The sequence below is a fragment of the Hyposmocoma kahamanoa genome, unplaced genomic scaffold (assembly GCF_003589595.1).
Source record: "Hyposmocoma kahamanoa isolate Upper Pololo Valley unplaced genomic scaffold, ASM358959v1 116, whole genome shotgun sequence".
In the NCBI taxonomy this organism is placed as follows: Eukaryota; Metazoa; Arthropoda; class Insecta; order Lepidoptera; family Cosmopterigidae; genus Hyposmocoma; species Hyposmocoma kahamanoa.
Window position 1 is genome coordinate 5,592,421 of NW_020653391.1, and position 16,805 is coordinate 5,609,225.

The 16,805-nt window shown below is 34.3% G+C and overlaps 3 protein-coding genes across 3 annotated transcripts in view; 2 read left to right on the forward strand and 1 right to left on the reverse strand.

Moving 5' to 3' along the window:
- LOC113239770 (EARP and GARP complex-interacting protein 1) overlaps nucleotides 1-2,346 on the forward strand; it is a 26,455-nt gene extending 24,109 nt beyond the window's left edge. The window contains exon 9 of the mRNA XM_026476881.1: nucleotides 2,089-2,346. Within this exon, the coding sequence (XP_026332666.1) occupies nucleotides 2,089-2,251 (163 nt within the window). The 3' untranslated portion in view covers nucleotides 2,252-2,346. The remainder of the gene's footprint in view (nucleotides 1-2,088) is intronic.
- Nucleotides 2,347-2,841: 495 nt separating this feature from the next.
- On the reverse strand, nucleotides 2,842-4,325 carry LOC113239835 (RNA-binding protein pno1). Its single transcript, XM_026476976.1, has 3 exons — nucleotides 3,981-4,325; nucleotides 3,578-3,740; nucleotides 2,842-3,186 (listed from the first exon to the last, which is right to left on the reverse strand). The coding sequence occupies exons 1-3, from the start codon at nucleotides 4,214-4,216 to the stop codon at nucleotides 2,842-2,844; spliced, it is 744 nt and encodes a 247-aa protein (XP_026332761.1). The 5' UTR covers nucleotides 4,217-4,325.
- Nucleotides 4,326-5,815: 1,490 nt separating this feature from the next.
- Nucleotides 5,816-13,711, forward strand: LOC113239798 (NADH dehydrogenase [ubiquinone] 1 alpha subcomplex subunit 10, mitochondrial). The gene is made up of 4 exons (XM_026476936.1): nucleotides 5,816-6,532; nucleotides 7,343-7,516; nucleotides 9,945-10,160; nucleotides 13,559-13,711. The coding sequence occupies exons 1-4, from the start codon at nucleotides 5,831-5,833 to the stop codon at nucleotides 13,667-13,669; spliced, it is 1,203 nt and encodes a 400-aa protein (XP_026332721.1). The 5' UTR covers nucleotides 5,816-5,830; the 3' UTR covers nucleotides 13,670-13,711.
- The last annotated feature ends 3,094 nt before the right edge of the window (nucleotides 13,712-16,805 follow it).

Sequence of the window (16,805 nt, forward strand, 5' to 3'; positions counted from 1 at the left end):
GCTTACGCAATAAACTATTCTTATTCTTATTCTTATTCTTATTCTTAAATCACTATGATTCTAGAACAATTCACATTTTGCAATATGTATATTTTACTTAATTTCGTTTAATACAATAAATTATACTAAAAAACTATGTTTAAGATCCGTAAATAATTGTATGATACTGGTAACACAATCGGGCTCTAAAACATTTTTTGTGTCGTCATTTTATCGTGTCATCTATGTAATTCGTGCTTCGTTTCTCGAACTCGAAAGTTTTCAGTCAACGTAGTACGTTCCTATCGAGTATTTAACCAGAAATAGAACCGAAATAAGGTTCCTCCATCCCTGGCAACTTATCAGTCACATGGTACTGATATCACTTCTAAATATGAACTATTGTTTGCGCTGAAATCACAAATTGGAATGCTGAAATAATACAGTGCCAACAACTGATATGTGTACGTCTCCGTATATTCCAAAAATATTCTGTATTCATTATAATAAGGATAATATCTCTAACTATGGGAGGCTGTTCTATTCGGTGGTGTGGGAAAAGCACCAAAACATCTAAATACAAAACAAACGGAATCACATTTCATCAGTAATTAAATATTAAATTATGTAATTTATCAATTTTCGTTCATTAAAGCAAAGCTCAAGTTAAACTAGTCGATTTGAAGTTAAACAATTGACGACACCCGTCAATTGTTATCGGAGCGCAGTTGTCAACAGAATAGCTTTCAGACAAATTAAATGTCATTTCGTCTCTATTTCTGGTTACAACGTGTTGATTTGCATTCTCGCCATATTTACAGAGGTCACTATATCCGAAACTAAACCCAAATCACTAAAAAAATAAATCGAAAAAAAAAAATTTCGTAAATTCCTATTTGTTAATTTTTTAAATTTGTAATTTAAACAAATTTGATCCAAAGGTCATTGACTTGCACAGCACTTGCAAACATTTTGAACAATGACCTTAAATGCGCAGAAAGAAACGTATTTTAGATCTATTTGGTGGTGGGGTGCGGGTAGCGACGGCGGGAGAGTGCGCGATTGGTAGATCAGTCGCCCTTACTTCCCGTGTTCCGTCTAAGTCACGCTGACACATTTACATACATGCTATTCTAATCTGTCACGAGTTAGTAGTGCAAAAAAGAACCACTACCAGGTTCCCCAGAACCTGCATGGTGATCCATCAAGTACAAGTGCGTGTTTATTCTTATGGCAAGATGTGAAACGTTTAGTTTACACGGAGGATACGAGTGTCGAAGTTTCTGCTTTCAAAGTTCTGGAGTCTAATGTTGAAACGAAACTCACGTGCGAATCTCTGCATAATTGGTGGTGCCTCCATTACGGAGCCAGCCACCAGCTGTGGAGCTAGGTACTTCTAGCAATAGTTTCATGTAACCTAAAGTTAGTAAGTACCAAATCTAAGTTGCAACAAACTTTTTTCAGTCAACTTTTCTAATTAATGTAAATAAATAGTAAATTATAACAATACTAGTACATAATCATAATTTAAAAAATAGGCAAATAAGCGATCGAAAAAGATTACGTATAGCTCGGTGAAACGGGTGGCGGGGTCACTGCCCTTGCGTGGTGCACACAACTTCGAGACAATTTTGCAAAACTTTACTAGATACAATTAGCCAGAATATTAAACAGAATATTTTTTTAAATATTTTTAGATGATTTAGCATTATTTTTATTATTAATTTCTTACATCACTCGCAAATCAACACACTGATGTGCGTTCGATAGCTTATTGACAGTAATTTGCAATGTTTCTGTTTTTTTGTAATATTTTCTATTACAAGTAATAGATAATTAAAATTGTAGAAAATGAGAACTTCCTCCTCTTCCCATTTCATAAAAATAGAATTTTTAGCTCACCTGTATTCACTCTTTGACAATGACATTTCTTTGTTTACGTTTTGGATATCTAATTGTGATTTACGCTATAGTACTTTTAATTCAATGCATTTCAATTAAGAAGCGAAAGAGGCGCCAGGAGCAAGTCGATATGGATAATCTCAATCTACTGTTTCCGTAACCCTCTCTGTAAATCACTGTATAAATATAATAATGATAATTTAACAGCCTTGAAGATGGTGTCCTCCAATCGTACGAGCAACACGAAGACTCTGTGTACTGCGCTGAGTGGAGCGCCGCGGAGCCCTGGACCTTCGCCTCGCTCAGTTACGACGCCCGACTTGTCCTGTCCCGTGTGCCGAGACATTTTAAATACAAAATACTGCTATAGTCAACTACATTGACACAATTGGCTTGTTTCTAGTTGTACAAACAGCAAACAGAAAAGACCATTCACCCTGGCATTGTATTAAATAGTTATATATTTTAATTACATTAATTGTTATAGATCTTAAGGCTTTATATTGTTGTATCACAGTAACACTGAATTAAATAGGACTTGTTCATCAAACACACACATACATAGAAAACAACATGACATGTGTCTAATAAACTAGGAATTATTCTGATTTCTATAATGTTGATGAAAAGGATGAAGCCTCAGCATAGTGCTGTTTTTCAGTCTATGAATACATATAGGAGCGGCAACAATAACATGTTCTGTCATTAGACTTTGTGGCACTACGATTAGAAGTTACAGCAAAGTTCAACTGATTGCAAAATGAAAGTGAAATAAGTCACTAAATTAAGATAAAAGGATGTTAAATTATGTTTTTAGTTAATTTCTAAAGTAGTATTTATTTTATTGAATAAACAATTTATATTCTATACTAAGTGATTCTTTTAATAACTACTGTGTAATTACACTTATTAAAGATGTAGTAATAAAAAAAACAAATATAAATAAACATTTATTAAAATTTAAAATCTCTCAGCGACTCTGTTTGCTACATTTCTTAAATTCCCATATACTTTTGAAGGCGGAGATCCCATTATCAGATTACATATAGCTCGCCTAGCTAATGCTATGTTCTGATAGCTTCCCAGTATATGAATCTTAGAGTCTGCTAATACAATTCTAGTTTTCGTTACATTTTCTATTGTAAACTTTGTACGGCCTGCTTTGCCAGCTAATCGGCCAACAGCTCTACTCAAATGATCACCTTGAAGGGTTTTTACATCTTTTACTTCAAATGATTCAACAAATAAGTCGTCTAATCTGAGGAGAGCCAGTGAGTCTTCTACTTCAAAGCCGTAGATAAAAGCCTGCAACAAAATTAGTCATACTGCAAAAGTACTAAGTGAAGGTTTAAATAATAAGAATTTCTTTACAAATTGTCAAGTAAATTTGGTTCAGAAACTGCTACTTCCAGCCACTAGTACCAAGATTCTTAAGTTCTTCCAGGACTTAATTGCTCCAGCTGTACCTGTACCAACCAGCAGATGTGGCGGAATCTGGTGTCAGAGACCTAGACCAACTATGTGTCACTGCCACCAAAGGAAGTAAGTAAGATTTGGTTTCTTGCCCGTTGAAGAACTATTTCTTCCATTGATGATAGGAAAATCCATGCACCACCATGTTTAAGTGCACGTCCATGTACCAGTTTAAAACTAAATATTATTTTCTAATTAATTGGTTTTAGTAACAGTATGGTACCTTAACAAAATCGGCCGCTTTTTGCAAGTTGGCAATGTCCTTAGTCTCTGGACCAACTCTGATCTCGACATTGCGTGTCTTTGTGTTGAACCTAACTTGCAGCAAGAGGTGTTCTACAATTGGTGTGAATATTTTCAACCAGTTTTCTTTTAACGGTGTGTATCTGAGAAAAGAAACGAGAAGTTCAGAAAGTCGTTCCAATTTTAAATTTCGCAAAGAAACTAGAATGTGTGGGTGTACATTTTTTTAGAATTTATTTAGACAGAAAAAATTCACTAATTAATTTATTGCTTTTATATTTAGAATCTTATCAAATGCTGCTGTGTCGACTCTTGAGAGTAAACTTACTAAAGAATAATATCATGCACTGGTGAAAAACACATAAAATTTTGAGGTTATATACCTATGTGCGGGAACAGCTACTTTTCTCATATTAACTTTGCTTTCATTGGGTTCAGCGTTTTTCTTTGACTTCTTTGCCTTCGAGCGAGAGCGTTTGGGCCTTCCTTGGATACCATTGTGTTCTTCCACATCCATACCTTCGCCAGATTCCGAAACAGCTCTCCGCTTGACAGTTTTAAGCTTTATAGGGTTTTTTGCAGGTAGGAAATCATCCACACTGATATTTTCTGTCTCCATTCTTAATTATATTTTGTTTCACTTAGCGTGAATTTAGTTATTTTGAGAAAAGTTATGATTTATAATACAAAATAAATCGACACATGGCATCGTGTGAAGAGCACAGACTAAAAAGGAGTCTGACAGCCACAGAACACCTGACAGCTGTTGGAATTGTAGTGATGGCCCCTCAGACTAAGGAAACTGTTTTTTTCCATCCTCTAAGGATGCCCTGTTCTATGCCTCCATCGTTTTCATAAAGTATTTTTAACTTTTAACGGATTCAAATATTAAGAATAATTGTCATTTCTTCTAAATTGTTTTCATTATCTAACACTACTGAGTATATTCATATTATACTGATTATGAACATACCAATTGTATTAGCAGAACAAATCTGAAATTGTAATAATGTGTGAATCTAACAAAAAGATTTTAAGATTTTTGGAAATGAACGCATCTTTAGAGTCGGATGGAAAAATGAAGGGATGCACGATTTTTGTTTCTGAATCGATTTTTTAAATCGATCTCTTAAAAATGGTTACAAAATTCGATTTGTTATAAATAAAACATCTTTTCATTATATAATTTAACTGCTGTAATAATACGTAAATATTTTTACTTGTGATTAATATATATTAACTTAAAGTCCAAATCCTTGTATTCCTTTTTTTTTTCCGTTTCCGTACTTTACGAAAAAAGAGTGGTGTCTCTTCATGTGATTACCAAGTTCGTGGTACTGCCTTCTGTTTTTACGACACACTGGCATATTTTGCATTTTTGGACCAAACATTTTGTGGCGGCTTTAGACGCCGCCTATTATCACCGGCTGGCTGTGGCAGTCTCTTTGGACGAGTGTCGCCAAGGAGAGTGTCACACTTGCCGAAAATGTTTGACAGTATTTAGATACGTAAATTGTTATGTCAGCGATTGCAAATTGTTTGCCCGGTTTGATAAAAAGCTATTTGTAAAAACCACGAAACATTATAATTATATCGCTGTTCACGAAGTTCACGAGGTCGTTTTATTGTTCGTTAAGGGAGCGATAAATTCCCCAAAATTTGGTTAAATCGGCGGAGCCACCTCAAAATCACAATTACACGCGGCTAATCACAACGAAAAATAAAACTGAAATACAGTTATGAATTATGATGAATAAATGTTTCATTATTTGTTTAGTATGTACCCTATACAATGCGGGGAATGTAAATTGTCAACAGTTGTCTGTAACAGATCTTGCTTCATTGATAAAAATAATTATCAATACCTACATAGAATTATTAATAATGACTGACCAAAACAAATTAATAAGACGAAGCTTTTGTTTAAATTTTGAATACGAACTTGACGATTCGACTCGTCTTAATATTGAATCGATGTACATAAAAATCGCCAAATCGAATTCAGTTGAAATCTTCGTAATAATCGAATTGTAATGTACAGCACATTGTGCATCTCTAAAGGAATGGTTATGTCATAATTTTCTAAATCTGATACGATTTTTATTGTTTTGATAGAATTAGTTTGGGGTAAGAATTTAGGTTTATATTTATAATTAGGCGTTTCATTTGAGTGTAAATGTAATTATGAAATTATTTTACAGGTACCTAATAGTACGTGGTACCTCAACTCAACATGTCTTGTTTGATAAAGACCGCTGTTGTGAAGTTAATCGCGCCGAGTCAAACAGGCAAAATAGCAGCATGCACCTTCATTCAGCACCGCAATATCCAAGGCAAGGCTTTGAGGGAGTCCCTTCCTCCGCCGCCACCTAAACCACATCCTTTCGACTATGTTAATAAGGACTACACTTGGTTGAAAAGTTTAACCGATCGTACGACTCATAGAATGGATGAAAATTCTAAAGTAGTGATTGTCGAAGGCCCTTGCGCGTCTGGGAAAACAGACTTCGCGAGATGCCTAGCCATTGACCTCGGCATGAAGCACTTTCCTGAAGCCACAATGGATATTCATTACTGCCGCCAGGGTGAAGATTTACGCCAATTCAACAGCCAAATCCCTGAAGATACTAGGACTTTTGACCATGTTGATTTTAATCTCTGTCCAACGCACCGTTTGGCGGGCAACTTCCAAATTATGATGTATATTGCTCGCTACAGCCAGTACATTGATGCATTGACTCATTTATTAAACACTGGCCAAGGCGTTGTCCTAGAGCGGTCCCCATACTCTGACTTTGTATTCCTTGAAGCTATGCACACATGCAAGTACATTAGCCGGGGGGTTCGGTCAGTGTACTATGAACTGAGGGAGAATACTATTGAAGAACTGCTGAGGCCCCATCTGGTTATTTATTTAGATGTCCCTGTGGATAAGGTAAGTTTTTTTAATAATCTATATACCCATACAATTCCTTTGTCATTAAGTAACTTATTATTATATAAAACAAAAATTAATTAAAATTACATTAAATATATTTCACGTCTTAATTATTTAAAAAAAATAAAAAATTTAATACTGTTTATTACAAATATTAATAACAAGTTACAGTACATTCAAGGTAGAATCTTAAAATTAAAGATTGTCCTTTTCTAGTGAGTTGCGTTAATATGTAACATACAACAATTAAATCAATGACCAGTTTGCGTATGCCTCCTCTGATATTATGCTACTGTGTATGGTTGTAAAATAATGCCTGTCCATTTGTTATTAATTGAATAACCTTGTTTCCTTAGATGTTACATTAGAAAGTATATAATATATGTAACCTTTGCAATCAAAATGTCCTAATTAGAAAATTGAAGAAAATGAGTTTATAGTGTATAAAAACACAAACTTTAAAAATAATTATTCATATCTTTGTTAATTTGGACCTGACTCATTAAGGTATCTTTAAGAAATTCCACTCCCACGTCGGTATGTAAATGCATTTAGTGTTCAACTGTATCTGCAAAAACAACACTCCACCACATTTGCTAAAAAGTAATGGATTGGCAATGGAGCCATTTTTGTTCCAAAAATAATAATTAAATTTTAATAAACATGACTTGTTTTTTTACTTTGATAAGGTCCTAACATCTTACTTAGCTGGTGAAAATGAAGGAGACTTAATTCTTGTAATAAATAGGAATATTTTTTATTTATAAATAGTAATGTTATAATGTTATTGGACTTGTTCATCTACAGGTAACCAAGTTTATCCAAACCCGTGGGTACAAGCACGAAGTGGGTGGACAGGCTTTAACTCAGGAATTTCTTTGCGAAATGGACCGTGTGTACAAGAACAAATATTTGCGTGATATTGCCACACATGCCGAATTGTTGGTTTATGATTGGAGCGGTGGCGGCATGGTTGAAGTGGTGAGTTACAATATAATTGTTAAGAAAAACGTTAGAAGGGCCTATAATATCTATGTATGTGTATATATGTATAATGTACATTGGTAAAATATTGTCTTTTTTACACAACATTATCTGAGACAATAACATCGCTATGTTGCTTTGATCCCATAGTAAGTAATCTAGCATACCAATGCTTTACTTTCTCAAACACTTTTTTATTCTTATTTTTAATAAGGCCTGTAACACTTGGGTGTCAATGTCGGCCTTATGATTATATTATTCTACTATATTGTGTGGCCTCATAATGAGAGGAAAGACCTCACTATGAATATAGAGTTTTAGCCCTCTTCACCAGTTGTTCACCCAAAACACATCTTATAAAGTAATTATTCATGAGATGGCAAAAAATTATATTTAAATTTCTTATCAAGGGTGTTCATTTGGATGTTTTACTTTAAGAATAGGTAAAAGCCAGTGTGTGAATTTAAAGTAAATCAAATGTGAAATCAGCCTGCAAATTCGCATACAATGTGTTGATTTGCATTCTCGTCATATTTACAGAGGTCATTCTATATCCGAAACTTAACCCAAATCAGTAAAATAAAATCGTAAATTCCTATTTTTTTATTTAATTGCGGTAAACAAATTTGTTCCAAGGGTAATTGACTTGCACAGCACTTGCAAACATTTTGAACAATGATCTTAAATGTTAAAATAAGAATTGGTAGAAAAGAAGCTGTCAGTACTGCGTCAAGTCACGCTGACATCCCGTAAAGGTACATACATTCTACTCTAGTCTGTCACGAAATGCCACGTGGTTTGGTATGTAAACAAGTGTTAATAAAGTAAAGTAAGTAAAAAAAAGTAAAATAAGTTAGTAGTGCAAAAAAAAGAGTTGGTAGTACAAGTGCGTGTCTATTCTTATGGCATGATGTGAAACGTTTAGTTTACGCGGAGGATACGAGTGTCGAAGTTTCTGCTTTCAAAGTTGTGAAGTCTAATTTTGAAAAGAAACTCACGTGCGAATCTCTTCATAGCTGTGAAGCTAGGTACTTACCCTAACCTAAAGTTCGTAAGTACCAAATCTAAGTTACAAAAAACTTTTTTCAGTCAACTTTTCTAATCAATGTAAATAAATAGTAAGTTCATAATTAAAAAAAAATAAGTAAATAAGCGATCGAGAAAGATTACGTATCGCTCGGTGAAGCGGGTGGAGGGATCACTGCCCTTGCGTGGTGCAATAGACTTCGAGACAATTTTGCAAAACTTTACAAGATACAATTAGCCAGAATATTGACCAGAATATTTTTTTAAATATTTTTAGATGATTTAGCATTATTTCTATTATTAATTTCTTAAATATGACGAGAATGCAAATCAACGCACTATATGCAATGCATTTTTTGCATTTTAGTTACTTTGTGCTTTAACATAAGATTTTGAGAAAGTAAGGCGACGATATTATTGCCTTGATACCATAGTAAGTTATCTAGTAAAATGAAGCACTTGTGTTATGGAAAAATAATGGTGGTAGAAAAAACGGATGGTGCCACAAACTTCACACACAAACCTTATATGTATAATATTAATATCTATAAAATATTATTATCTAATGTCTGGGTGTTTGTGGTACCATCGTATATTGTATATTATAACTTTTAGTTAGTTTTTCCCCATTGACCCGGTTCGGGGATAGAACTCAGACCCTCAAAGATGGCAACACCATTACAAACCAGTGTGCAAGCCACTCGACCAGAGATTGTCATAGAGTAGGTAAAACGGTTAAAATAATTTGTCATTAATAGCATGGTAAAATGCAAATAGAATATGTTTGAGTTTGTTTATGATGATAGTTTTGATAATTTATATGAAAACCAAAATTCTGTTACATGCGTTTCAACATGGTGCCAATTTTGTACACAAACTATGCCAATTAGGTTAGTATGTACAGTGTACTGTTTTGCTTTCAGTAACCAAAGAACAAAAACACAAGACAAAATTACTGCATTTTATGTTCAACTATATATGTCTACAATTAATAAATCTTGTCTGAATAAAATTTGTCTGCAATTCATTATGCAAAATTTATGTTTATTATTTTGGGAGCTGCCATAATGAAACTAAAAGTTAATATTGAGAAACAGTTAGCCTGTTGACAGGAGTTAGCTAGTTTGTGATATACAATAGTCGGAAAAAGGTGTTCCACATGCGTAGATACATGTATAGTTATAGTTACAAGGAGCGACATAGAGTTGTTAAATCACCAAATATTAATTAATTACTTTTTCGAATTCCTGATTTCCGGAAATGGCTTTACTGCATCGTAAGACAAAACAACTGACCTATGAAATCGAAGTCGTATTTTAAAGTAATTTTAATGGAGCCATGTAAAAAATGCAGTAACCATAAAGAAAAAAACATTTAAATAGCGTCTTTCAATTTCCAGGTAATAGAAGACATAGAGCGTCTCGACTTCGACCAGTATACGGAGCGAGATGATCCAAAGATGAAGGACTGGCGTTTCCCACGAGAAGTGGAATGGGCTGATCAGAGAATGAAATTCACTAACCAGAAACATTACTTGATGAACTTATTTGCAATCCCTCGTATTGATGTCCCCGAGTTAATTACTTCGCCGGACGATGACTACGAGCGCAGACAGGTAAGGGTTCATTCGCGATTAAATATCGCGATTACCTTATTTCAAAGTGATTATAGTGAGATAAGTTGGCCCCAAAAATATTCGTACTTGCGTTAACATAAAGTGGCTGGATAAATGAATTTGAGTCGCCGCGGTTGGCTGCTCAAAATGTAGGCAGTATGGATTGATATATGTTGAGCAAAAAAGTTTTGCCGTGGTGTTCGCACCTTTGGTGCATAACATTTCAGGAGAGGTTTAAAAATTCTACAATTGAAATTAATTGATAACTTTTTATGCTTAAATAGGAGAAATATTTCACCTTTACATAATTTATTTCATGTACTTCTTATGACTTTTGTGTGATAAAAGCGCATTTACGTATGACCACATGTGGCCTTCACACCAAGAGTACGAAATAATTATGTGTGAGTTTTCTAAGTTTTTTTTATGTACTTGCTTTTAATTGAGGCTTTAGCCACCTTGAGTGACTATGTCAGCCTCATGGGAGGAATACTGGTTCCATACTCAAGGAACATGTTCAAAAACTTATACAAGTTTAGAGCTCCAATACATACAGGCTTTCTGAGCCAACAATTCATTTGTCCGTTGCATAAACATACATTCCCAAACATTGTACCCCTCAGGGTTACGTTACGGTCACATTCCACCAATACATGATACAGATCCTCTATTTTATTGCAAGCACCGTACTATGGGGATGGTTTAAAACCCATCATATGAAAAAATTTATTAGTTGGAATGTGACCAGAACGCAGCCTTAAAGCTGATATATTTCCGTTTTTTAGGTTGAAGTAATTCCATCATTAGACTGAATTTACATAGCCGCGGAACGGAAGCATCAATTTCGCCTCGTTACGCGAGAAGGCGCGCGCGGTCGCTGGAAGTTCGAGCATTCGCGAGCTTTCTCGTTGTCGTATTGTATCGTCAAACTGCGTCGCCTAGGCAGCTGCGGAAATTCCCGGGCGTGCGCGAAAATTCATCGAAAGACGCGCGACTTGTTTTTTGACTCGTATGTAGTTTGTTAACGTACAATTGACATAATGTTCCTTTTGCTATGTACAATTTCATTACAAATATTCGATTCAATTCCATTCTGCCGCAATGTAAATTGAGCCTTATAGTTTGGACGCGTCGTGTTGGTTCAACAACATTCTACATTTTCTAACTAATTCGAAGATATGCTTATCATAATGTTTATCAATTAAACATTATGCACACAGTTGAAGTGTTTATTACATACAGTAACTCAAAGATGATGGAATTGAGAAAACACAATTTGAAAGTTTAAAAAAATACTAAATGGAACAATTTCTTTTTTCTCGTTTATAAGTGGATAAGTAACTATTATAAAGCTAATCAATATACGTAGTGGCAGTAGAGCTCCTTGTGAAAGAGTTCGTCCAGGAAAGTATTACTACCTTACCTATTTCTACCGCCAAGCAGTAATGTAAGCATTACTGTGACTTCCTTGGGTTCTCCGGTAATAATGGGTATTCCTCAGGGCTCAATACTTGGACCGTTCTTATTTCTCATTTATATTAATGATCTATCATTCTTTGTCAAGGACCGTTGCGACATAGTATTGTTTGCTGACGACACATCCTTGATTTTTAAAACAGACAGACATCACATTAACTATGATAATATCAACGATACCCTTTCAAAGGTAGTTTATTAATGTTAACAATTTATTGCTTAATGCCAAGAAGCCAAAGTGTGTCAAATTTGAATTACCTAATGTACAATCGACTAGTCCAATTATAGAAATAAATGGAGAAAAGTTAGACTTTGTTAATAAAGCTGAATTTTTTGGAGTGACCTTAGATAGTAAACTTTAATAGTTTCCACATATATCTTCCTTAGCCAGCAGATTAAGCTCTGCTGCATACGCAGTCCGTAGAATACGTGAGCTTACCGATGTTGCTACTGCTAGACTAGTTTAGTTAGTTCCATAGTATAATGTCCTACGGGATTCTCATGTGGGGTAAAGCGGCATATATACAAACCATATTTGTGTTGCAAAAACCAGCGATTTGTTCTGTGTACCGTTTAGGTTATCGGGTTTCTCTCAGAGAAAAGTTTAAGGAGACTGGTATCATGACTGTGGCATCACAGTACATTTTACTCGAATATTTTGTATGCCCGTAAAAATACACATAATTTCATTAAGAACTCTCATGCCAAAAAAGTCTTGACGTTGGCTCCGCCCAAATTTGTGAAACAAATATATGCCTGAAGTTCGTGTGACATGCGACAGGAGATGTTGAATTTTGCGCATTAAAAGTACCAAATTCGTTTTAGCGGCATAACTTTAAAACTAAAGGGAACTAAAGGGGATTGAAAAAAGTCCGTAGTGACAGTTGTCGATCATGCATAAATATAATTAATTATCTAATTTTTGTCCTAATAACCTGTAGCATTTCGAGGATAAATCGAAAAATGTGAAAATTAGAGGTCATTTCATGATTTTTATCTATCGAGGAAACTTTATTGTTTTATGTTTCTGATTAATGTCTATGCTTGAATATATCGTGTAGTTACTCATACAATATTTTATTTTTAACTTTAAAGTGGATATACCCCTCTAAAATCAAATCGAAGATTAGGAATTTTTCCTCTGCTCCCTCTTAAGACAACAGATTTTCATAATATTAATCTTAAAACTAAGTCCAAACTCATGGTACCACGATTTCGTTTAACTAAGGTAAACGATTCTTTTATGTGGCACTGTATACGTTTTTACAGTAACATTCCGGAGAATATAATAAGATTGTCATTTCCTAAGTTTAAAACTTACATTAAAAGTATTTTAATTGAAAAGTCATTACAAAATTGAAGAGTATGTTTTAGATTAAGAAGTAGGGAAAGACAACAAGAGTCTAGATTGTTCACAATTATGATTCAAAGTGTATTTAAGTTTATTTGAAAAGAGCAATCCCTAGAGTTTCTTGCTCGTTCTTCTCAGGGAGGTCGACGTAGTGAACGAGCAGTAGCTTAAAATGTAGCTTAACAATGACGTTTTGAAGTGTAAAAATTTTACTTTCATTTTGACTGCGTTCCGGTTTTGAAGAGTACGGGAGCTGGTGAAATTACAGACACATGGGACTTGTCAACTTATATTTCAGGGTGTCGGGCGCAGTGGCAGAGCCCCTCAGATTTTTGTGAATTAAAGCTTCAGAGCTTGTGGTACTGCGACTGTTATGGACAGGCGTGTCGCTTACCATTAGGCGCACGACTTGTTCGTGCCGTCACTTTCTATTTACGGCAAAAAAATAGTTTTCCATATATATGTGCGACATGTCCTTGATCATTATTTAATTACATTCTAATTTTTTTATAAACTAGATTTCTAAATTGCGTAAATAAAAAATATCAAAATTATATTTCATTGTTCGCAGGTTATTTATTCACACCCCAAATTCGAATTCTTGGAGGGCTACAACGCGAGAGCTAACGATACAGGTCTCCTGTTCAAAAACAAGATGCCTAAATACACAGAATACATGTAATTATTTTGTCTGTGCAATGTAGAACAATCTTCATTAAAATGTAATAAAATTATTTAAATGTTACCATTTGTTTTAATTGTTAATATAAATAATAATAATAAATAAATAAATATTAATTGTTAATATACACTAGCCTGCATGGTCATTGAAATATGTATATCAGATAGACCACCATATCATGCTTAGGCACTGAAATGGAAGGTTTGGGACCATAAAAACATTTTAAAGAATCTGCTTTCAACTAACAACCTTTATAAATTAACACAGTATTGCAGAATACCTACAACGATTTTAAACAGCAGGTGTGAGCAGGCAAGTGGTGAGCAAGCGAAACTTTGTCGTGAAATTAACATTCTGACACTAGCGCATAGTGCATTTATGAAAATGTAATTTATGTAAATAAGAACAGTAATTTTTATGAAAAATTTGTTGACAGTCGTCTTCACAACGCCACAAATCATTTAAGGGGATTGCCCCTTACGAGTACACGTATACGCTTCTTTAATAAGATTCCATGTGATATTCAAAATTTGCTATTAAGGTACGGAGTTTAAAACTAGTGAAACAAAAACTTTATAAGGTTTTTTACGGCTTCTGCGTACTGGATGCCAAAAATCCGTGGTAGTGACCTGTTTACTTCTTACAGGTAGTCTCGATCGAATATGTTTGAAGCAAATATTGTAAATTATATTAATACGTATATTTTATTTACAAAGAGTAACCGATTTTCTTGCTTGCGAATGAGCAGTAGTATTCAATCAATATGATTATTTCACGTGTAATTTGCTTACCTATCAAATAAAGATAAGAGTTCGTGAATACAGCCCCAAAAATAGACGTAAGGAAACGGATGTTATATTCTTAAAAACCGTTTGGCGTAAGTACACGGGTGCTTTATTCACGATACGATGCTCGTCGCTGTATGCTCAGTTCAAATTCCTAGGTGAACCACAGGAAGAATAATAATAGTAATAACGCATACACTCAATATGTTCCGCACTAGGGAAACTGTCGCGGGTGCCATGGACACACACGTAGACAACCACAAATTACACCCATACTCACGAGAGAAATAGGCCGTACAAATATTTCTCACGGCCCGGGAATCGAACCTGGGACCTCTGCGTGGCAGTCCAGCATGGTAACCTTTCGGCCACGGAGGCAGTTAAAATAATTGCCCGTGAATCAGCTAGGTGGACCACGGGCAAGAAGCGGTATTTTGCATTACTGCGTTGCTATTTATAGGCAGCGAACATCGAACTACTGCTGATAAAACACATTGTATTAATTTAGTCGCTTAGGAGTCGACACTATTTCTGCTCGAATTAAATTTTTCCCCATACTTAATCGGTTCTATTGCAGTCGTGCGGCATTTGAAAAATGTCTATACATTTTGTATACCGTATACTATACTGCCGTTTTTAAAATTTTCTTTTAAAAACAAGTTAACGGGTTCGACTTACCGGAATTTACCCTAACGATGCATAAGCTGAAATATCATTTAACAATTTCAACATTCTAAAACTGGGTTATGATTTTGTTATGATATCTCAAAACAATATTTTGTCACTTAGCCGAGGTTTAAGTTAGCAGACGGCAGTATACGTGTTCTATTTAGTTGTTGATATAAAAAAAAACATTGGTGTAAACTACCCATTGAATACCGCGGTTACAATTCTTCTACGTGAGTCTAAGTGGGGACATCAGTACTTGAAAAACCTAGTGAACACGCTAGTGGAACCAAGAGTGCAACCAACAGTCCGAAAGGGAACTTTGAACTACGGGGAATAACCGAAAATTTCGAGGTAAGTTTGTGTTCTTGTTCTATCGTGAAAATGTTTAGGAATCGTATTTTCACACCGTATACTAATCAGTGTATATTCTCAATTGTACTATATATTCAATACTTTCACAGTTATGTGGAATCAACCAAAGCCATTTGAAGTTGTATCTAAATGGCAACAAGCCACAATTAGGCTAATTTTCATACAATATCTAGTATGTAAAAATAGAGCGCGCGTGGCATGACTATGGCGCTGCAGCTGGGCTTCTAAATATCGTATGAAAATTTGTAGTGGCGCCGCTGCAGTCAGTCTAATTTGAAGGCGCCCTAAGATTGTACGCATTTGTACTGCGTGACCTGAAATGCTTTCTGTTCGACAAAAGGAGCGTACAAAATAAAACAAGTTTATTTTGGCAATTCATGTATTGTAATAAAAATTATAAAACCCTTAATTACCACTTTATCCTAATTTTAATTTTATTATTATACACAGCACCACAAGTATAGTGGAATAAATTTTATAAAAGTTAAGGCCATTGAATAGTACTAGTTTTCTTAATTGTTATTTAATGTCACAATGATAATTTGAATTAAAAAGTTTTATAAAACTTATTCCAAGTTTTTGGTAACCTTCCAGTCGAGTTAAATAGCATCATAATTTTTTTTCATCCTTAATTTAAGGTCAAAAAATATTTCTTAAAAACGTAAATAATAAAAAATCCCTGTCATAAAAAATTATGGAATGTCATAAAATAATACAAATTTAATGAAACACTTTTTATAAGTATACTGCATTTTTATAAAGATTTATAAATTTTTCGTAAGTATATATAATATTTAAGATAAGATTCGATTTCATAATTTTTTTTTTGTTTAAATATTATTGATGTTATAATAAATTATTAATAAATAGGAATATATAGGAGTATCGTTATCATTTCAATATTTATAAGAACTACACAAAACCTTTATTTTTAAATGTCGCATATTGGTGTTTTACAGTTGCCCATTCATAGGGAGATAAGTTGGTCGGTAAAAAGTCCGGTAATTTGAAATATAGTGTACTAAAATATACTCTTTCCTACGTAGTAATCTTTGTTTTTACATGAATGCTTTAATGTATTACAATAACATAAAAAGGAAACAAGTTTAATGAAGCTTACAATTTCCGTATATTACAGACAAATCTGGCAGAACTTCGCAGGTTAATACATCGTGAGCGCTTGTCGTTGAATTTTTAAACGGATCAAAATTAAGAACACACACACGACAATACAGCAGCAGCAATACAAATGCGATGCAGTCGCAGCTGCGATGATACGATCGCAATGGAAACACGCGATTGTCGCCGTG